Source organism: Erithacus rubecula (assembly GCF_903797595.1).
Source record: "Erithacus rubecula genome assembly, chromosome: 4".
Taxonomy (NCBI): domain Eukaryota; kingdom Metazoa; phylum Chordata; class Aves; order Passeriformes; family Muscicapidae; genus Erithacus; species Erithacus rubecula.
The window spans coordinates 25,028,781-25,052,071 of record NC_136686.1 but is presented as its reverse complement, the minus strand read 5'-3'; the positions used below and the strand labels follow the sequence as shown (position 1 = coordinate 25,052,071).

The following is a 23,291-nucleotide window of genomic DNA, read 5'->3' as shown; positions in this document are numbered from 1 at the left end:
CAAAAATAGTTTTGCAGCGTTTAAGAGCTGCATTTTTGCATATGGAAGACATTGAAGAAAGATAAAACTTAATTTGTCAGTAGTTTATTTTAAAAATAAGTTAATAGTAAAACACATGATGAGTATCTTGACAGTTTCCTAGTTTTGTCAGCAGACTGCAAGAAAAATGTCTGTTCCAGATTTTTGTCTAATCCACATGATCTCTTTTCCTTATGATTTTTTCCTTATAATTACCAATTATTGAAAAAAAGTGTAGAACTTTGCATCCCTTGTACAAATGATAGTGTTGTGATTCTGTTACAGACTGGCTGTGTCTTATGCCACACATTGTCTATACAGGTATAGAAGTAGTGTCATTGAAGCTGATGAACCTTAGTATTCATGTCCTATCAGTATTAAAATTCTTAGATTTTTTGTCCACATTATTTGTAGTTTAATTTTTCATAGAAATTCATTTTTACCAGCAAGAGACTTTATTACAATTTCTACAATAAATTTGTTTATAGGATCATACAGATTTACACAAGGGCAGAAAGAGAATAATTGATAGGAATGCTGATAAGATTGTATTAATTTCTACTTTTTGTCCTTTGCTAGTGTGTAGTCTTAACTATTTTGGATTCCTGCTGTGTGACTTCCGGTTTCTCTGTTGTTTTCATAGTTTGTTACATTGTTTTGATTTAATTTAATCTGGAAGGTGTAGTAACTGAAAGCTTTTCAGCAGCAGTATTGCTAAAGCCTTATCTGATGAGATGGGTTCTTTTATTTCTATAAGAAATGCTTTAGGTGATGCACCTTAGTGTCACGTTTTTCATATTCCTTTTTGTATATATTACTTGTCTTGTGATACTTTTAGGTCTGATGGTGTTCCTTCATTATGAGTTGATGAACTCCTAAAGCCATTCTTTCTTACTTGGACTTCTATATCCCTTTTTTGCCCCATTTCTATAGTTCCAGGACATAAATTTTCTGTTTCTTATACTTCAATTGTCAGTACCTCCTAACCTCGTATAATTGTTTTGTTTTTTGTTTTTTGTTTTGTTTTTTTTTTTTTGGTTAAGAAAGAGACAACAAAATTGTGTGGATGTAATTAATGAAAGTTGTAAGTGATATCAGTTTAAGAACTGATAACTAGAAGTCTACTATACATTTTTTAAAGTCATAAATCAATTTCAGCATTCTACTTCTAGTTTTCCAATTTTGTGAGGATACCCTGCACTTCTTTTTTGTCTGTTTAGGAAATCAGTTATTTTTATTAACAAGAAGTAGTATGAGAATAACGGGCCATAACTGTATGTATTAATTAAATCCTGGGGCTTCTCTGTGTTAGGATTAAGAAAGATAAAGATTATCTAATTTAATGCTTTTTGGTTTGAATCAAAATATTGGTTACTTAGTATTTGATAATCTACTTGAAAAATCAGGCTGTTTGGAAGAATATTACTTAATTAAGAATGTTTTTTTAGAAAGGATAAAAGAACAATATTATTGTCAGTCTGGGCATTTATAACCTCTATTTGTGTTACCGATGCCAATATAAAAGGCACTATATAAATATGTAAAGCTTTTATTTCCTAAAGTGTTCACATTTTTTTTTCCTTTTTTTTAGGAGCAATTTATTGCAATAATGTTTTTAAGAAAATTTACTAATAAGGACTAATAAGTTTAGAATCCTTTTCTGTAACAAATTGTGTATCCATTCCTATGTGCATGGAATCCTGCAAACAAAAAGATGTTTAGGCAGAGAGTAAGGGAAACTGGGTTTTGAACACAATCTCATCCTGGCTGAGCTGTGTTTTGTAATGACTCATAAAGAAAAAAATATTTTTGGTGCTGCTGTTTCATTGTGAATTTTGAGTGGTTATGTGCTTAGGATACCATTTTTATTGTTTGTTTCTGGTTTTGATTTTTCTAAGCTCACCAAAATCAATCTTGAGGCGCAGAAAGTGGAACAGGAATTAAGAGATGAACTGTCAAAGAGTGTAAGTAAGGCAGTAAGTGATGCAGATAGACGACAAATTATGGACCTGGAGAAGCGTGAGATGGAGCTCAAGATCGAAGTATCAAAGTAAGTCTTGAAGTTACAAATTTTGAATTCAGTATGTTCAGAAATGTGTGAAAATTCAGGCATGCTAGTCTTACATAATACACTACTTGTGTATCACTAGCATCCAGTTTTCAATGCCTGGTTTTTTGAGCATGTATACATGCCAAATTTGGTAATGAAAATGGAGCATTTAATCCTGACTATAAAGAATGCAATACAGAGAACTGTATGCTGAAAAGAATGAAGTCAAAATGTTTTGGTATGAGGAAACATACTAAGTATCTTTTCTTAGTATATGCTGTGTAAAAAAAAAGCTTACTAAGTTATTCAGTGTTTCAAGTAACACAATACTCTTGTTTTCTCTGGAAGGTTAAGAGAACTGTCTGATGTAGCACAAACACAAGTTGAAGCTCTGGAGGCCCGTCAGCAATACAGAGATAAAGAAGTGGAGCATCTTAGAATGCAAATTTTAGATTATCAGGTAAAGTTCAGCCTTTATTAAAATGTCAGTTTGGACTCTTTTTTTCCCTGGAGTGAGAAGAAATGAGGTAATTATGCAATGAATTAACAAGCTGCAAATGTATTTCAGAAGAATCTTAGCAAGCTAGTCCTTGTAGTGCCCCATACCCTTTCAAAAGTTCTGTATTATGTTAATTTTTTACTTCTCCATTTATTCCAATTCTAGCTGTGCAACTATTACAGATGCTGACCTTTTCCCATATTATTTACATACAATTAATTCCTGTTCATTAATACATGGTCAAGAAAAAACACATTTTTCCTTGAGGAAAGTGTTCGTTTTTTACAAGGTGACAAATTCCTTGTAAATATTGAAGATTTACAGTGTTTACTATTAGGTTTACTATTTTGTTTTGTTATTAGCTAAAACAATTTATTGGAATTTGGTTTCATGTTATAGAAAGATTTGAGGCCTTAAATCCAACACTTGTGTCGGCATTTATATTTTCTAAGTTTAGGTACATATTTCTTACCCAATTTCTGGTCTTTTTGGGAAGAGACCATTTTTAAGGTCAGTATCTGAAAAGGTGTACTTATAAAATGTGGATGTAGAAACAATATTGGAAAAATTAAAAGCCTATTAGAGGTTGACTCTTACTCTTCTCTGTGAAATAAAATGTATGCAATATATAATACATATCTATAAAAAACCAGCTTGTTTGTATTTGCATATAAACTGGGTTAAAATATTCTATGTTAAAATAAAAAACAAATTTGTTCTACCAACTTTGTTCTTAGGCACAGTCAGATGACAAAGCAATTATCGCAAAACTGCATCAAGATATCGTAGCCCTTCAAGGTAGTGAATCTGTTGCTGTAAGCAAATTGGAGAAGTTTAAATTGAAACTGCAGAAGATGGAGATCCATAATCTACGTTTAGAGCAGAAGCTTGATGAGAGAGATCAAGCCTTATATTTTGCCCGACTTGAAGGAAGAAATAGAGCCAAACATCTACAGCAGACGGTTCAGTCTTTGAGGAGACAGTTTAGTGGTGCTCTGCCTCTAGCACAGCAAGAAAAGTTCTCTAAAACAATGATTCAGCTACAGAATGACAAACTGAAGACCTTGGAAGAAGTTCAGCATGCCCAGCAGGAGCGTCGAAATGCAGAAAACAGAGCATTAGAGCTGGAGTTGAAACTGAAAAGTTTAGAAGAATTAGTAAGTGCATTGAAGGATACAAGAGGAGCTCAAAAGGTTTGTGATTTTATAGCTTTGAATAGCTTTGCTTATCTGATATGCATTTAAATTAAGTTTCAGTTCAGTTTGTTACCTAAATATATGTTTTATTGTAAAACTTACTGATTTCAAAATACAGTTAGAATATCGTATTTTGTTTTCTGTAAAAGTCAGTGCAGTTATATATGTACTAATTACCTTCTTTTGTGCCCAATTAAGGCACATAGGAACTAGACATTAACTATAAATGCAGTTATATTAAATTGATTTAAGTTACGCATCTAATTAAATAAGGAATTAAATTAAATACAGACCAGCATTCTGAGGTTTTGTTCCATGAGCTTGCAGTGGAATCTTTGCTCCAGATCCATATATTTAAAAAAAAAAATAAAAAAATCCAGGGTCAGTAATTAGGCAGCATAGTTAGAAATCTTGCTATACTCATGTAATTCTGCTTCAGCATATTTTGCAACCATTGCCCTGAAATCTTAAGAAGGCTTTCTCACTTTTCTTCAAGATCACTGTATGTTACATAATATGATTGTATCTGTTGTTACTGAAGTTATCTGCATTTAAGCAATGGTTGTAATGCTCTGGCTATGTTTTAGTTTAAACTCAGTTTTCAAATATTTTTCTAGAGCATTTTGACGTAAGTATGTCTGTTATTTTTAGTACATGTGCATTTTTTTTAGTACATACAGTTTTAATGGTTTTGAATTCTTCTGCTCTTTTAGAAAATACAAACCAAACTTCTTGCATACTTCTTTTGTTCAGTCTGGACAAATACATAAGGTATAACTTAGGTCATTTTAAAATTGCTTGCAATGCACTTATGTCAGTGTAAGGGAAATCTGTTGCCTCTCCAGTTGGCTGCTGCACTTATCAGTCATTCTCTTTGCAGTTTTATACTCTTGTCATGATTCCTCACTCAAGAAAGTGAAGAGCATAAAAAGGCAGAACATCTGTCTTCCAGTTAGTTTAAGAAGTTCCATCCTGCCTCAAAACCAAAGAGTGAAGCTGCATCTAGTTGGCCTGTGGTAAATTATAATGTATTGTATGTTATTCATTCCAAGGTAATTGAATGGCACATGAAAATGGAGGAACTTCATCTGCAGGAACTTAAACTCAGTCGAGAATTAGTCAAGCAAAAAGAAGAGGTGAAGTATTTGCATAATATAATTTCTGAATATGAACGTACAATCAATAACCTGGAAGAAGAAATTGTACAGCAAAACAAGGTATGTATTCCTGCATGCTATTGAAAAAGTACCCTATTCCTTATTTTACTAGTGACTTTCTAATAACTTTTTAACACAGATATTTACGTCTTGGTTTCATAATCCTTTTTAATAGCTTGTTTGAGTGTTTCTTTTTTGGTAGCTGTATTTTCAGTTCAAGTTGTCTATAAAATTCCCATTGCCTTCAATAAATAAACTACTTCTATCAAACATTTGTTATAGTCTCATGAAGAAAGGCAAATGGTTTGGGACCAGAGAGAAGTAGAACTCCAGCGCCAGTTAGACCAATATGATCATCAACAAACTGAAATACTTAGTACAGCGGTAAAGGTATGTGCACTAAAAGTAGACATAAGCATATTTTTTCAGAGCTGTCAGATTACATTAATATGAATCTTTCTGTGCAGTTAGAAGAGGCTACAGGCTCAGTTCCAGACCCTAGTTTGCCAATCCCACAACAACTTGAGTTGGCTTTACGAAAGATTCAGGAACATATTCGAACAATCCTGGAAACTAGGGCAACCTGCAGATCACTGGAGGAGGTAATTAATGTATAAATTATAATTTAGGGTGACAAAGTTTGTGTTTCCATGCTCTTTTACTTTTTTTTTCCATAAAAAATATACTTTTTTAAATGTCACTTTGACATATTTAACACTCAGAAAGTGTAAATAATGTAATCATGCCATGAATAAAATGGAAGTATTTTTCCATTGGGACAAATTATAGAGGGTAATTTTCTAATGTTTTTATTAATCCATTTAGTAGGGTAAGATGCCTCTTGCTGTAGAAAATTCAGTCGACTATACCTAGTTAAATTTAGCAAGTGCTTTTATCTTGAGTTGTTAAATTGCTACTCTGCTACAGAAGATTTTATGTGACTCTTAAATAGTTTGTAAAACACTAACTTCTTCATTTGGTAGGACAAAATGAATTGTTTAAGTGTCTTGTGCCAAGCAAATAATACATAAAGACACAGTTATGATATTCTGGTATATACTGATACTGATCTAATAGTAATCCCATACAGGCAGAACCCAGTACAAAGTATTTTGTGTTTATAAGTACCTATAGGGAAATGGTTCTGGTACATTTCTGGAAAAGTAAGATCTTTTTGCAGTGTTTGAATTCTGGAAATTCAGAAATTGCCTTTTATTGTAGAAATTAAAAGAAAAGGAGACTGCTCTGTGGAAAGCTGAACAAAATGTTATATCAAGAGATAAAGTTATAAATGAATTAAGACTTCGATTACCTGCAGCATCAGAAGAGATGATAATGGCTGAATTAAGCAAGCAAGAAGATGACTCAGAGTACCAGCATGCCATTAAAATTGCTCATCAAACCATTGCAAATATGCAAGCAAGATTAAATCAAAAGGAGGAAGTGTTAAAAAGATACCAACATATGCTTGCTAGAGCAAGAGAGGTAGTTAAACTTTTTTTCCTGAAATTTCTTCCATTTTTAAGTTGTTTTAATTGATTCTTTGATTTCTCATTGCTAGTGAAATCTAAGTTCCTGATCTCACACAGAACAGAGACAATTGCTTACTTTATACGGGGAAAGTTCATATAGAATTTTTTAACCTTTTAGAATATTAGGTTTGCATAGTCAAGAAGTTACATATATAATGTCTGTCTAGGAATTAAAGTAGTGTGACATGAAGAAAATTTAAATTCTGCTGAAGTGATCTTGGTATATTTTGTATATTTCTTTGTGATTTTTCAGTATTTGCAGCAGATCTCTGGATTGCATCTGGTAGTAAATTTGTAAAGTAAAAGAAAAATATACATTTATGGATAACATTCTTCTTAAAGCATATTTTAAACAAAAGCAATTTTTAAAGCATAAACTGTGTGCCTAAGCATTCTTTATATTATTTAAGCATAATTCATGCTGTTTTTTCTTTATATCCATAAAGCATATTTTACAGCATAAAATCAAAGAGGTACTTCAAGACCAAACATGCATTGGTTTTTGTTTGGATCAGAAGTACATTTCCGAAGCACACTTTCTATCATCTTCACTTAGTGTCCTTTGCTTTACACATGTAGCTATTTCTTTTGGGAGAAATCAAGGGGTTTCCTTTGGAAAACACCCAGAGGATGCAGTTTTAAAATGAGCCTGTTGTGCTCTGTGTGCTAGCATTCCATCCATGAGATCACACTATAAGCCAAAGTATAAGGTTGATTTTGTTTCTGTGCTCGAAATCTACCTGGTATGGTATTACTGTCCTTACTCATAGTCCCACTTTGTGAAGAGCAACACCAGCTCTTTTGTTCTCCAGCTTCTGTGCTGTTACACCATACTACTTGCTGCATAGCTTAAAACTGCAAGAACTGTTCTTTTTTTTTTTTTTTTTGTTCCCCAATAGTGTAAAAAGGAAAAAAGAAAATCATTGATTATAGCTAGAAGAAAAGAATTTTAAATTTACAAAATTAGTGCAAAATTTGGGCATATTGAAATACTGAGCAAATGAGTGAGCAAACAAGGTGAAGGCACTGCAGTTTCATGACTTTCTGTGATAATGTACATCACTGGAATTTTATTTTCAACTAATAGGAACAAGAGGAAATAGCAAAGAAGCATGAGGAAGACATAAGAGTTCTACACCAGAAGTTAGATTTGTACACTGAGAATTCCCTTAATAAATTCAAAGAGACTGCTTTGGTGAGTATTGTATTTGTAGAATTAGTGAAGTTGTTCCTACGTTTTTTACTTTCTTACTGGAAAGAACACTTTTGCAGTCAAAAGTAAATAATAGCTGATGACAGGAAAAATGAAATGGTGATTGATATATAGTTGTTGTATTGTTTTTGAGAGTTTCACATGAGAGGCATTAGAAGACAAGTTTAAAATAAGCCAGAATCAGCACCTCAGAATATATGGGCATTTTGCACATCATCCTAATTTACAGAGAATTCTAGGGGAGAGAGTTATACTTCAATTCATAATTTCTCTCTGCACCTTATGATAAGGTGATACCTGTATTCTGGTGTATTCTGTTGATAAGTAGATGTACAAAGTTTTTTTCAAACCAGCCTTACTTGTTTCTCTGTGAACTAAGAATTATATTTCAGTAAATAAATGGTAGCTATTAATACTTGATTATATTTATGAATGAGTTAAACATGCATAAGTAATGCTTATCTTTTGATTAAAGCTAAAAATGTTTGTCACTTGCATTTGTTGTGTTTTGCAGGAGTTAGGGGAAAAGACTTCTATGTCCCTATCCAACAGCAGATATTTTCATCACTTAGAGCAAATGGTAGCAGAACAGGATAATTCTCTTGCTTCGCTTGTTGGAAAATTAAAGCAAACCTCATCTGATTTGGAGAAACAAAAAGAAATTACTGTATTGAAAATCAATGAGTTTGAGACAATCAAAGCCCAGTAAGTTTTTAAACTATTAACATAAGTCACAATTGGAGTGATTCAAGTCAATTGTTTATTGTTGCTACAGGACTGATCTATCAAATTGAACATGTTTTTGCTGGCTTTAAGATTTAGGTGAAAAAAATCTCAAAAGCATTAGTACAATTGGCAATTGTAATTTATTTTTGATCTATAGCACTTCACTGGGGCTAATACTGTGGCTTGGAAAAATGCTGTTTAGTTGTTAGCTATGTGCCATTTAGTGAAAAAGTTATTTTTAGGTTACTGTATTACTTGCTGGCTTGTGTTCTGTCATTTTTCTCCCCATGACACATATGTCTGGGTTTGCTGAGGAACAAGTTTAAACTCATGAAAGTTTGACCCATGTTTAAAAGGAAAGAATATGGTGCTTTCTTTACCTGTAAAGGCCAGGAATGAAAATGAACAATGCTGTAATGTAATTTTGCTGACTTTCATGAGTAATTCTCTTATTAAATGGGGGCTGCCCTTGTTGAGTCAGTCTTTCTTTGCTGTTTCCAAATCTAAGTGTCTTTTTTCTTTAATAATAATAAGAATAAAATATTGTGTTCTTTGTGATCTATTTAGAGTTTGCTAATTTAATTGTTACACTGTACCCTATTAATGCTTTTTTTAAAATTAGGCTTCAAGAAAAGCACACAATTGATGTGGAACAAATAAAAGAAGAAGCAAATGAACTGAGGAAAATAATATCTCAGAAGGAGATGGAATTAGCAAATGTTAAAGCTGAACTAGAGGTCCAAAAAGAAGCAAATAATAGAGCACCCACAGCAACACTGAAAAACCTGGTGGAACAGCTGAAGAGCCAGTTAGCCATAAAAGAGAACCAACACAAAGTAAGTCAACAAAAATTAATCTCTATGTCACTTAAATACTAAATCTTTTGTAATGCTTAAGAATTCTTTGTATAGCTGAGCAGGAGGTACAGTGTAACTGCATAATATGTCAAAGTAAAATATAACTGCCTTTTCTTATTCTGTAGCAGCATCTTCACTTACAAAAAAAAAATTAATGAATTCTTTTCAGGCTTTGAGTAAAGCACTTCTAGAACTCCGAGCAGAAATGACTGCCAATGCTGAACAGCAAATTATTTCTGCTGCATCACAAAAAGAGGCTTATATGAATGTCCAGGAGATTGTTGACAGAGAAACAAAGGGGCTTATGGTGAGTACCAGGTAATGTCTTTGTATTGCTTTGTTCTGTTGTTCATCAACCTGATTTGGGGCCTTTGCTGACTTTTTCGTTTTCTTCTAGACACAGATAGAGGAATTGAATAATCAGATTACAAAACTTACAGATAACCTTAAAATAAGTAAAAACAAGGAAACTTCGTTGACTGATGAAAGGGATGAGTTAAACCAAGAGCTTCAGAAAAAAGAAAAAGTCTTTGCTAAAATATCGAGGGAAAAAGATGAAATAGAAAAAGAAAATAAAGAACTGAAGAACCGGATTAAGAGGCTAAGCAGTAGCATTCAGGTAGAAGTGACTTTTCAAACTATGATTAATCTTGGTCAAGTTTCTCTATAGATGAGCTGGTTTGGGGAGATAGAAGATTTAAATATCTTACACTTGATTCATTTTTTTTTTTTTTCCTCATCAACGGGAAAACAAGCTACTAGCTTGTTTCTTTGCCTCAGCTAAACAAAAAATAAATTACGTACTTCTTGAAATATGTTTGAAAGAGTCTGAATAGTTGAAGAGTCTGAGTAGTTGAATAACCACTTTCATAGCTTCTTGGAAAAATGGTATTTTATCTTCTTCCTGGCTGTCCTTATTTTCCCTTTTAGAAGAAAAGTAAGGGATTTATATAAGAATCATCTATCTATTTTTTAAAATTCAACTACTTGCAGCTGATGATTCAGTTCAGAGGGAAAAGTTACATTCCAATACTACAATAATTTAAAGAGAATTTAAAAAATATCCTTTAGGTTTTAAACTAATTTTACCAATTTTGAATTAAAATCCTTGTTTTTTGACTGGAGAAAAAAATCTCAGTAGTCACTAAACTTGAAGCTGTAAAAATTTGTAATTTTTCAGAGCAAAGCTGATGAACAAAATCTGATAGATGTGCTTCAGAAAAAAATTAAAAAGCTCGAAAGTGAACTTGAGAAAAAGTGTGAAGAAACAGAAAAAAAGGGTCTAAGAGAAGACAAGGTATGTGATATTTATATCTTGGCTTTGAAAGAGCTCATCAGCTGAAGTCAAGGTTGTTCACCTCTCCTTATTTCTTCTAAAACTTACCAGCCAAATGTAATCAGAAAAAAATTCAGTTTCATGGCTGCAACTTCTCATGTTTCTGGTGCTCTTTGTTACTGCTCTTGTTACTTTGTAGAGTATCATGTTTTCCTGCCTTTTCCTAATTGTTGTTTAATTCTATAAAATCTTAGAAAACAATGATTTTTTAGGTTAAAAAAAAAAGGTTTTTATGAAATCAATGCAGTAGTAAAAGCGCAAAATACTGTGGAGCAAAAAAGTGAAATTCTAAAGGGATTATATCTCTATAAATGATTGTTCTTGGCAATTGTGATCTTCACATGCAAGAAGTTCTGAGTGATTAGATTTTTGTTAATTTATATTTTTTTTGCTGGTTTCTTGCTTGTTACTATGTCAGTAACTAATTAGTAGCTTCTCATATTAATTATAAAATACACTGGAATATTACAGCATTGAGAGAAATGAGAGTCAGACTATTTATGTATGATATTAAGTATTATTCTAGGACTGTGCCTGTGCTTTCAATTAATTTGAAATGTTTTAAATGCTGTTGCTTTGTTTCTAGAGGTATTTTTTCACACTTGACATGCATTTTTCCTGTTTTCCAAGATTTTCCTTTCATTCCATCACTTCATAGCAGCAACTGTTTAGAACAGAAACAGAAAATGAAGTACAGGGAATAGCCAGAGAAGGAAAAATTCCAACTAAAAATCAACAAAGAAAACCTGAAACTAAACCAAAAATTTCTTACAGGAATATTGACTGTGATTTTTCAGTAGGCATTTGTGGTCCTATAGATACAGGTTTTAAACAATGTATAATTTATAGTTACTGAGTTATTAACTCAAAGTAGAGATTCCATTTCTGGTAGGAAAAGAAGCTATGCAGCAGGGGTATGCAAGCCCCTGTTGAGTTGTAAAAGACAGATCTGTTTTGAATTGTCATATGAAAAAACTACTTTGTCATAAATCCTAATGTGTGTTTGAAGTAAAAGGATACAGTGCACTAGTACCTCTAATTTCATAAAGTGCTTCACTCCTTTTAGTGTAAAATGAATATTAAAAGGTAAGGAAGAATTTGGTGGGAGCAATCAACTGCATTAGCTTTATACACCAATCACAGCAGTGTATCCAGCTGAATGTACTGCTTATCTATATGCCTGCTATGTCTTCCTGGTTTAAACTAATAAATGAAGAATACATCAGTCTTAGTTTTCTAATGTGTTTGCTTGTTTTGCTTTAAGAGAAGTCAAAGGGAAATACAAAATCTATTTATGTTCTTCACAGACCTCCAAGGAGGAAATAATTAGATGGGATGAAGGTAAAAAATGGCAAATCAAAATGGAAGGATTGCGGAACAAATTAAAGGAAAAGGAAAAAGAAGCAGATGCTTTATCCAAACAATTGAATACATTGAAGGAAGTTTATACCAAGTGAGTCAGTTTTAATTGATTCAGCTACAAAATGATGACAAAAGGGAATTCCAGATATGTTTGACACATAGTAATTATTGCACTTTGTTATATTTATAGTATTGATGGCAAGAATTTCACATTGTTGTTGAGATTAAAAGGATTAGTTAATTTTCAAGCAGCAGGCTACTAACTCCTCTAGTATCCTTTGCCTTGTGGAATCCAGCCACCTTTATTAAAAGAAAGTGTCTCAAGATAAAATTAATTGAAGTCTTTTATTATGCTTCCTGGTTTAGCATTCTATTATTCTCATGAAGCAAATAACAGCTTTATGAAGACAGGCTGTTTCTCACAATGGTAGTATTTAATCAGGTTGCTAGGACTGGATACTTGTGATTGTACTGTAGTAATGACAGTTCTAGGTTTATGAGTTGCAAGCTTTTTCAGAAAACAGCCATATGTCCATACCCTTTGCAGATGTTATGCTTACTTCAGTGAAGTAACAGCAAGATTTTACTGATAGAATGCATGGTGGTGATTATATCTGTTATTAAATTGTGATTTGAAACTGCTTCAAAATGGCTTTTATTCTTAGCAAGCCTTGTCTCAATTTCACCTAGAACACAGGCAAGACCAACAAGTGTTTTATGACGTGCATGATACTGACTTAATGTCCATTGTTTTTTTTGGGCTTTAGTTGTGATTTTGACAAGGCTTTACTGTCTATACAGTAACCTTATTAAACAGAAAAAAGGGTGTGGTTCAGTGAGCAGATAAAATGTAAATGTGGATTCTTTAAGACAGAAAATATCTCCTCAAGAAAGCAAGTTACAAATGAGCTTTAAAATGTAAATTTACTGGATGTTGCAGGACTGAAAAAGAGAAAATTGCTCTACAGAAGAAGCTGAAAACTACTGGTGTCACTGTTGACCGTGTTGTTGGAGTAAGAGCCACAGAAACTGAAAAAGAAGTGGAAGAACTAAGAAAACGGAATCTAGAGTTAGAAAATGAAGTTGCACACATGAGGTGAGAGACTTCTTAAAAAACATAAAAAGTGAGTAATCTAAATTAGTAAACAAATACATGGAATGAGATGGTCCCTAATAGGCAAACTGTAATTCAAGAAGGGAAAAAAAGAAACAGGAATTTTCTTATTAGAGTTTGTGATAAGCAAGCTTAAAAGTATTTGGGAGCAGTTGTGCATGTTCAGAGAATATGCAGCATTGGTTCATTGTTCTAAAAAGCTAAATAATACGAAAAACATATGGCTTCTATTGTGAAAAATTTTAACTAGTTTAGAGTTGGTGAAAGTTACTGGAACTGCTAAGTGCAGTTAGGAAGTGTATTCTTAACCAGTGGATCCACTGTCACAGTGGATAATGTACCTGAGTAGTAGAAACTGTACACATCTGAAAAGAGCGATTCCTTTTGCCAGAGCAAGTATCTTCCATTCATTGTGATTAATTGAAATATGACCAACGTTGATTTAGAGTAACTAGCTGAGAAACACTGGGAAAATCCAGTGTAGAAATACAGAATTTCACAGTGCTTTTACCTTAAGGAATGTTTTTCTGCATTAATAGCCATTTGTTTTGGCTTGATTCGTTTTTTGATGTAGAACACTGCAAGCAATCCCACGAGACTCTGTTGTAGAAGATTTGCACTTCAAAAATCAATACCTCCAGGAAAAGCTTCATGCATTGCAGAGACAATGTTCAAGAGAGACGTTTTTGAGACCCTTGGTAAGTTAATAATGTAACAATATTACCTGGAATACTACTTATGAAAAGTATTTGTTTTCTGTTTGGTATCCTATGTCACTTAGCTGGTTTTATTTAAATGACAGTATTCTACAACAGGATATTAAATATTCAGCTTTTCGTAGTTTAAAAAAAACCCCAACAAACCAAATACAAAAACCTCCAAATCCCCAAAACTTAAAGTTCTGTGTCCTAGAGATAGAAGCTGGAATATTCATCATCCTAGCATATGTGAAGAAATAAGGAAAATATATTTTTAAGTAAGAGTCTGCAACTGAGAGACTATTTTTATATTATATATTGATTAATAATTTAAGACACACAGTTTGGGGAAATACTGGGCTTCATTTCAGTTACATTAGGTGTTTTTGTTGCACTTTGATTTTTACAAGGTTGATTATATTGCAAATTCTGAATTACTAAGTTTTCTTAATCTTTCAAGAATAGACTTATCATTACATTCTAGTTTCCTTTATTTCCTGTTTTCTTTTAATGTGTTCTGCTTTTCTTTCATGCTTCACTCTATCTTCAACTTGATTCAGAATACATGTGACCAAACTGAACTGACCAAGTCTGTTCCTATCACTGTCAGTAAAAAAAAGTATCTGAATTTCCTTCACAAGAAATCTATTTCAAATTGGGATGAAATCAAACATCAGACTAATAATAGAGTTACTGATGGCAGTGAAGTAGCTGAGGACACAGACATACAAACAGGCATCATGCGTAATGAAGGCCAGGAGGCTGCTGCAGATATAAGCAGAGAAGTGTCTCCTGAATACCACCCTGAAGATAGTGAGAAATGCAAGGACACAGATAATTCTAGGGAAGGACTGAACAACAAAATTATAGCTGAGGCTGGTACAGAGATCTGCAGTGAAAAAGAAGAAAATTTCACCCAACCTGAAAATGGAACAGATAATGAGAAATGTGAAGAAGAGAATAAGCAAGAAATCTTCAAGCAGTTAAATGTGGATGAAGGAGAATGTGTAGAAGAGCCTGATACTGACAAACTGAGTGGCCATCAGTCTGATTCAGGGGAATCCCCTAATCAAGCTAATGACTGTGAAGCAGAGAAAATAAATAAGAATAATGAAATGAATCAACACACTGCAGAGAATAAACAGGAGGATGACCCAAGCTGTACAGAAGGGGTTGAAACTGCCCCAGAATTTTGTGAAATGCCTGAGGTTTGATACTGTAGTGGCCCTCTAGCATTTCTTCAGTACAAATTATGTAGAAATAGAATAGTTTGATCTTGATAAAGCTTTCCTATGCATAGTCTGCAGGGACATTGAAGTAATTACCAAGTGGTCCATAAAGCAAACATTATACTTTCATGATAGACATGCATCTCAGCTCATAAGTAAGCTACTGTCAATTCTAAATTTTTGATCTAGAGAGTTTACAAATAAACCAAAAGATACATGGAGCTAATTGATGTCCTTCATTCTTTAAGAGATTTATGATATATTATTATTTACACTAAAAAAATGCATTCTTTAATGAAGCAAATACTTGATTACTCTAATTAGGATAAAGTAGTGAATCATACAGTTAATTCCCAAATTACATAAGTAAAAAAGCACTGATAAATTATTAAAAGGTTTTACTCTGTACTAGTCAGGCATAATAATTAACTGTATCACTATGATTTCAACTGGCACTGTAAAGTATGCAAAACTGTCTTTGTGTGGTTGAAATCAGTGTCCACCATGAATAAAGACTTATGATTTTGGGAACTAACAGATTAAATGAGGGTTACATACTACATACTACTGCTCCTGGCTTGCTCTCTGATCCATTTGACATAATTGAAATTTCTTATGACGTATGTGCTACTTAAAAAACTATCAGAGTATGCCCTTAAAATGATATCATTTTCAATGCTACACACAGCAGTATATGAAAAGCAACACAGTGTCACAGCTTATTTCATCCAGTAGCTTCTTTAGCTTTCAGTCTTTGAGGTTTACTTCTACAGAATAGTTTGAGAAGTAATTTTGGTTTGACAGTTTATTCTTTTGTAAGCTTCCCTTAAAGGTTAAGCAAGTTTAAGAAATGTAGGAGAAGGTGTTAAAATCAAAGTAGATTAGATCAAAACTGATAATAATATTGTCTTGTTTCATTTCTGTGAAAAATACTAGTTTTCTATTGCTCTTAATCAGCTGCAATTGAAAATTGTATTGAATTAGTGTATTACTACTTAATAATAATGTTTTCTGCTCTTTTCTCAAGACATCAGGGACAGGATCAAATGATCAGTATCGAAGAGACCAAGAAGTTTTAAAGGAAAATTTAAGATTGTCATCTGAAAACATTGAGCTGAGATTCCAACTAGAGCAGGCCAATAAAGATTTGCCAAGACTAAAGGTAACATCATCTTACTGTAGTCCCCTTTACCCTCACACAGGTCAGGGAATTGCTTAAAAAGAAATGGATATTTTTCCTGTACATGCTGTAAATTTTCCATGTTTTTACAGAAGATGAGAAGGTTGAATAGCAGGTAGAAATAATGGAAAATGTCATTGAGATGGGAAATTGCTTTCTCTTAAATTTTTCAAAGTAAAACCACTGTAATTTTGTTCACCAGTTTTTCACCTCGATTTGAGATCTAAGTTGCTTACTACTTTTTTTTTTTTTTTTCTTGTAGGACCAAGTAGGTGACTTAAAAGAAATGTGTGAACTTCTCAAAAAAGAGAAAGCAGAAGCTGAACGAAAGCTGGGCAGTATTAGAGGGGTGAGTATTCTAACAGCACTTTCCATCATAAGTAAATTAAAACACAAAAAAGTGCAAAGTATTATTGAAGCGAAATCATTTGAAATCAACCAAAACCAAACATGAATATTGTTCTTGTTTATTTTATTTTATTTTATTTTATTTTATTTTATTTTATTTTACTGTAATGAGTTAATGACATTAGGTTTACAGGACCATTAGAAGTACTAGAGTTAAACTATTAAATATTTACACTATCATGGCCTTATATTGTCATTTGGTTTAGTTACTTTCAGAAAAATATTTGGAGATCTACTTAAGCTTTAATATATAGTTCTTCTGTCACTTTAATTCAGCAGAAGGGTTGGTAAAAATGAGCCCTCTTTTCTTCCCTCAAACTCCCAGCCATTTTTCCCCCATGTCCCCAACATGGCATTTATTAGCCTTTAAGCAATTGCATGGTGTGATTGGGGAATTTTTCTACAAGAAAAGCTAAATAAAGTAGTTCTTTGATTCATTTTCCTAATGTTAAAGTTTAGTTTACACATACACCAGATTTTGAGACTTAACTGCAGCTCTTTAGGGTAACTTAGAAAATGAAGGAGTTAATTTGTTGACTTGTTTCAAGTCATATCAAAATAAAGAATCTTTTTTCTATAAGTATGAATGCAATGGGAAAATAAGCAATAAAGTAAGATTTGGAATATCTCAGAATGTTAAGATGAACTATTTTCTCATTTTTACTTTTTTTCTTCACTCCTCTGTAGGCTGGTAGAAGTGGAAAGACAGTCCCAGAATTGGAAAAAACAATTGGCTTGATGAAAAAGGTTGTAGAGAGAGTCCAAAGAGAAAATGAAGAACTGAAAAAAGCTCCAGCTATGGTTTCTAATGAGAAATTACTTGGTCTCGAGCAGGAAAATGAGAGGCTAAAGGTAGAGATTTTTCTCCAGTAACTATATTTAGGTAACAGTTTATATGCAAGTTAGTAATGAGTAGGAAGCTTGTTGATACTGATTGGCAGAAAACTGTTTTGAAAATGTCAGATATGAAATATATAGAACAGAAAGGCAAAACTTCATTTAGCATAACATACTTCATGGTTTGAGGTGTTTTGTACCTTAAGGATGTATTTAACTATGTGATGAAATGTTCACTGTGCTAAGTAGCTGTAACTATGCTGTGCTTTAGAAATGGAGATCTAAAATCTTCTACTAAGCAATGTAAATGTGTTTTAACCAACTGTTTGATCTTTAGTCTGAAATGGAAAAAATGAAACTTGATCTGGAAGGCCAGCTGAGTGTGCGTTATGAATCTAAAACCAAAGGAGTGGAAAAACTGATTACTGAAAATGAGAGACTGCGTAAAGAACTGAAAAAGGTATGATCATTTTAATGCATCTCTTTATTTCCACTAGGCACTGGTTATGGTTAAGTATATGGTTTTTATTTTTCTTAATGGTTGATACAACACTGACATTGCCATGATAGATTTTTTTCACTGTGTGGGGAGAGGAGATATCCAAGGGCTAGCTCAAGATCAAATTTGGAAGTTGTAGTGCTAGTAGTCTTGGATCCAGTTCTCAACTCCATCAACACTGACCCTATCTCACCATCATTTGAGAAAATTCCATGCTTCATGTGGGGTTAAGTATTCCATAAAGCTTTGCTTTTATTGAACAATAGGAAGCTGACAGTGGAGAGAAGCTACGAATAGAAAAGAATAACTTGGAGATATTGAATGAAAGGTTAAATGTACAGCTGGAGGAAACCATTAAGAAGCTAAATTTGGCTGAGAGTCAACTTGATGGAGCTGACAGCAGAAGCTGGAAGTCCATTGTAACAAGGTAGGAACTGTGAATGTAATAAAAGGACAGAAAAATGATACAATGCTTATGCTATTAAGATAACTAGACAACCTTCCTGTGGAAGGATGGCTGAGAGCAAATTTTTGGTAAGAAATACTTAGTCTTGGACTCCTGGATGACTTCAGGGTGAAAAAGTTGATGTGTTGCAAAGTACTCTTTAATAAACAGAAATTGAAGGTATCTACAAAATCAGAACCTCTGACAGTAAACTTATTAGGGCAGAAAATCATCGGGACAGGAGAGAGACTTGTCTGATTTCATCTTAGGTCAGATCACTTTGGATGTCCAAGATTTTACTCTCTTCCTGGTCTTGCACTCCAACAGGATCCCTTGGGGAGTCTAGTGCTACTCTGACATATTGCTGAGCCATTGCTTCATTGAGACTTCAAAAAGCCATTTGGGGCTTTTTTAACCTTCCCCCAAGCTATCCAGTGAGGTAAAATGTCTCTATGCAAGGCCAGATGACAACCATAATTTGTCTAAGAAAGGAGGGCAAAACTGACTGCAGGACAGGACAGTAGCTGATGGCCACAGCAGAGAGAGGATATGAGCATGCAGTGAAGATGGTAGGCCTTTAACAGATGGCATATTGGCTCAGCAGTATTCATACATTTATTCTTTTTGTTCCTCACCTCTTCTGAAAAACACTTCTACTTGGTTCTGTTCAGTTGAGAGAGATACAAAATACATAGTCATGTTTAATTGTACTTGCCTATTTCAACTTATGTGAATAAAGCCTTCTATTTGCATTTACTTAAACATGAATTTAAAGTTAATAACATAATGACCTTACTGTGCTAAAGAGGCTGCTTGGGGAACTTTAACATGCAACCCACCTCACCAGCATATCCACCAATGCATGTACATGGTAACAGGAAGTGTTTCATAGGGCAGACAAGGGGCTGTCATCCCAGTGACCCTTCAGAAGACTCTTTGGCAGGTAGCAAGGTGTTGTACACTGACTGTATTGCTATCTGAAAATCCAGATGGATTCAGATGGGAAACTCGACTAGGTGACCTCCAGGGGCACCTTCCAACTTTTTATATTCTACACAAACCTTTTTGTAGCCTTGTAAAGCTCAAAGCAAAATGGAATCTTCCTCAGACTGCTCTTCCTCCAGGGTAAACAATTTACTGCACAATAGTTTTGACCTTGGAGTCTTCATCTTCTGCATCTGCATTAGCCCTTTTCTCAGTACATTATTTTCCATAAATTAATAAGTCATTAGAAAAATACTTTCAAAGATATAACACTGAAGTAAGATCCAGCTGGTGCACATACTGCATCAGTAACATGGATCCTTTCAGCAGCAGGTATTTATGGTTTATGTGCAGCAGCATAAAAAAAATTCTGTCCTCTTTTAATAAAAAGTGTAGAAAGAGAACTACAGAAGTGTAATATCTAGAAAAGTCATTATTCTAAGATTAAAGATGTGTTTCTTACTGTGCTTCTTTCAGAAAACTGTATTTTTAAGGCCAATGGTTATTTCAAGGCCAATGCCTCAAAAATATTTTAGGATGTATTTACAGCATTTATTCTCTAAAGATATTTTAATCTCTAATTCTGCATAGGTATTAACTTTTGCTCTTATTTTTTCTAAATAAAAATACTGCCAGAATGCAGGAAACTAAGTTGAAGGAAATGGAAATAGATATTGCCAAAAAAAACCCAAAGCATTGGTAACCTTAAACGGCTGCTTCAGGAAGCAACAGAACGTGAACACAAAGCTGATAAAAATCTACAAGACCTGAAAGAACAGGTGAGTAAAATTTAGCTACATAACTTTGAAAATGGAATGCTTATTTTGTGTTTGTAATGTCTGCAGTGGCAGAATATTTAGTTTTTCTCTAATTCTTTCTTTTACAGTTTTTTTTAGTAATAGTTGCTATACTTGCATATTTTAGCCAATTAATGAGGTTTATCACATATTGTCTAAATATATTCTTGCTTGCAGTCTGCAGAAAACTATTCTTTTTCTACTGTTATTCTGTAGGATTTTTTTTATTACAATGTCAGTGATCACATAAAAGCCTGTAGATAGATGCTTCAAAAGGTCTTAAAATCTTTCCAGCTTGTTCTGCAGTGAGGTTGCTGCAGACTTCCCTATTCCCTCTAGTTTGTTTTTTTTTTGGGTGGGAGACAGGAGAGTATTGAGTTCACTATCCTAAACAGGATCCTCATTTCTGTTTTGAGTCTGGCCTCTTACATGCAGTCTCCAGTAGTCTTGTAAGTACTATTGTACACGTGGAAGAGTTGATGAATTTTAAACTCAGGTACCTTTGAAAAGATGTATCTTGTATTGACTTTTAAGTACAGAGGTGCAGTCCTAGAATTGCTCCTACATCAGCTTCCAGCTTCTCATTTATTTATATGCAGATGATTTTCTTTCCCAGGCACCTTGTACTGGTCCTTCTTAGTGTAAGGTATCTAATACAAAACTTGCAATTTGGCAAGTCATACATATTATGTAAGAAGATAGATGTGTTCAATCAATGTAACTTGGAATGGATTCCTGAAAAACAATTACTTTATTAGTTTTTCCTTGTTTTTCCTTTTCTAACATCAGTGTTACTAACATGAAGTATATGCCAGTAGCAAATTTAACATAGAGAAGAAAGTATTTAATTTTGTGATATTACTATGGGAGCAACACACTTTCCAGTTCTTTACTGTCTCAAGTACTGATGAAGGGATGAGATCAAAGTTAACTATGTTTCAAAAAACAGAGTTTGGTTGTGCAAAAAAATAGCCCAAATCTTTACAATGTTAGCTAGCAACAGAACAAAAACCTGTAATTGCCAGTCGCCTCATGAACTGTCACTGTTTTCATTACCTGTATATAATCACATATTTAAACCACTGTTGTGCTCCTTCATCTTCACGAGGTGTCAATTTCAGAGGCTCCCTCCCTCTCTGGTCAGGGACCTCTTCTAACTTAACTGCAGGTCACCCCTAGTCAGTGTACCCTCATTGGGGTTTCATACAATCTTTCAAAATTAACTGGGACACCCAACTATGCAAATAAGCACATCAGTAATATTTTTAAAGCATTTAAATGATTGAGGCATATCAATTCCTTAAGCATATGTATACAGTATGTTGGTATAGCTATGGATCCAACTTTTTTTGTAAATCTAACTTTTAAATACTTTTCTCTTCACCCTTCATAAAACATGTAGCAATGATCTTTACTAACTTTGGAAAGGCTGTCAAGACTAAGCTTTGTGTGTGGAAACTGTAAATGAAAGGGGTTTTTTTTGGTTTTTTTTTATGATAGCTTAATGTTTGGTTACATCCTTAGTATTATTTTCATTATTTTTTTTAATCTTGTGTCAGAACTGCATTGTCATGATACTGTTTTCAAGAATAAAGCTTTATTCTTAATTTTTTTTTTTTTAAGATTGAGCATCTTAAACATCTTCCTGAAGGTGCAGAGACAGAGCAAAACATAATCAAGGAGCTTCAGCTTTTAAGGTAATGTACTTCCAAAGGAACTAAATACCTCAGCCCATGTACATGTAATAAGAAAATCAGGAAATGGCCACTGCAATTTTTAGTTAAATATTTTATGTTTTAAAATATTTTAATATGTTTAAAAAAAAAATCTAAAATTTGTTTATATTCCAGATTAACTAATAATCGATTAGAGAAAGAAAAAGCAGAACTAGTGCATCAGATGGAGAATTATAAGCACAAAAGACACACCTCTAAAACTGAAGATCCTGCAGCTGGTAATAATTTTCAATACTTAAAAGTACCTAAAAATATTTAGGATCTAAAACTACTTTTACTTAATATGTGTTTGCAAAGTGTTAATAAATCTATAGAATTATGTGAAGCAGATTAATGCCAAAATCGTGTACACTGAAGCAGATTAAGGTATTGGATTTTTGAGTACATATACAAGGTTTTTGAAGAGAATTTTCAGTAAAAAACTCTCTAATCAATTATTTTGAGCAAGAAGCTGTAAATTTTGTATGATTTTCCTATCACAAGGAAGTGTATAGTTCCTGCCTCCACTTGCTTTATTCATTGTTAGCCATTCATTGAAATCCTCTTTGCTAGACCTTTTGGTCTGTGTTCCAAGATGCTAAAGAATGAGTGTTTATCTCCAGTAACCAGTTCTGTGAAGGACTTAAGCCCTAGCAGATATCTGTCCCACTGGAAAAGAAGAGCACTATGTGGGCAGCATGCTGCCATAGGACTGGAGGAAAAAAGCCAAAAATAACCCTATTGAAATGAGGAATACATGCATCAAGATCCTTATGGTTTTTCCAAACTTCCTACCTTTAATTCAGAGCAAGTGTGTATGTTGTATTTCTCAGAGGTGTACAAACAGACTGGCCCCTGTGCTACTGCAATCAACCACAGGAACTAAACACCACTGCCTAACTGGTACAATAACTAAGGAAAAGCCCAAGTGACTTCAGGGTTTGGAGATCCCAATTGGTTTTATTTAACTGTTTCAGCTTTCAGGAGATGCCGAATTAGTGAAACAAGGTGATTTGTGCCATGGGTTTTCCCTACTTAAAATTTCATTAAAAATCATTATTTTTGCAGGACATACTGAAACTGTAAAGGATAAAACTGACAAACTAATGACAGAAATAGACGACCTCCGGTCACAGCTGCAAGTTTCAGAGCTTGAAAAACAGCAATTAAAGGTGAGCTGCAAGGATCATCCTTGGTAAGATAATAAGCAAAATTATGGTTAGCTAGAAAGAGTTGTTTAACAGCTAAATGAATATTTAATGACAAAGTCAATTTCTAAAATTGTTAACAAAGCCTATTTTGTTTTTAGTGAAGGTGCTGTTTATGGGTAGAGTTTTTTGCTTCTAGACAAGATCCTTATTCTCTTATCATATAATCCCTCAAAAAAAAAGGCAAAAAAAGGTGTTGTGTATTAACAAAGTTCTGGATAAAGGAGACAC

General features: G+C 33.4%; 1 protein-coding gene across 1 annotated transcript in view; it reads left to right on the top strand.

The window, feature by feature from the left end:
- Positions 1-23,291, top strand: part of CEP290 (centrosomal protein 290) — a 46,094-nt gene that overhangs the window by 21,999 nt on the left and 804 nt on the right. The window contains 27 exon segments of the mRNA XM_079303016.1: positions 1,917-2,068; positions 2,417-2,528; positions 3,305-3,760; positions 4,816-4,980; positions 5,203-5,310; positions 5,388-5,522; positions 6,142-6,405; positions 7,540-7,647; positions 8,180-8,370; positions 9,014-9,227; positions 9,418-9,555; positions 9,646-9,867; positions 10,429-10,545; positions 11,892-12,037; positions 12,887-13,042; positions 13,635-13,758; positions 14,319-14,966; positions 16,015-16,149; positions 16,430-16,516; positions 17,263-17,427; positions 17,750-17,872; positions 18,178-18,338; positions 19,977-20,019; positions 20,021-20,119; positions 21,761-21,834; positions 21,988-22,091; positions 22,921-23,024. Coding sequence (XP_079159142.1) covers positions 1,917-2,068; positions 2,417-2,528; positions 3,305-3,760; positions 4,816-4,980; positions 5,203-5,310; positions 5,388-5,522; positions 6,142-6,405; positions 7,540-7,647; positions 8,180-8,370; positions 9,014-9,227; positions 9,418-9,555; positions 9,646-9,867; positions 10,429-10,545; positions 11,892-12,037; positions 12,887-13,042; positions 13,635-13,758; positions 14,319-14,966; positions 16,015-16,149; positions 16,430-16,516; positions 17,263-17,427; positions 17,750-17,872; positions 18,178-18,338; positions 19,977-20,019; positions 20,021-20,119; positions 21,761-21,834; positions 21,988-22,091; positions 22,921-23,024 — 4,551 coding nt within the window.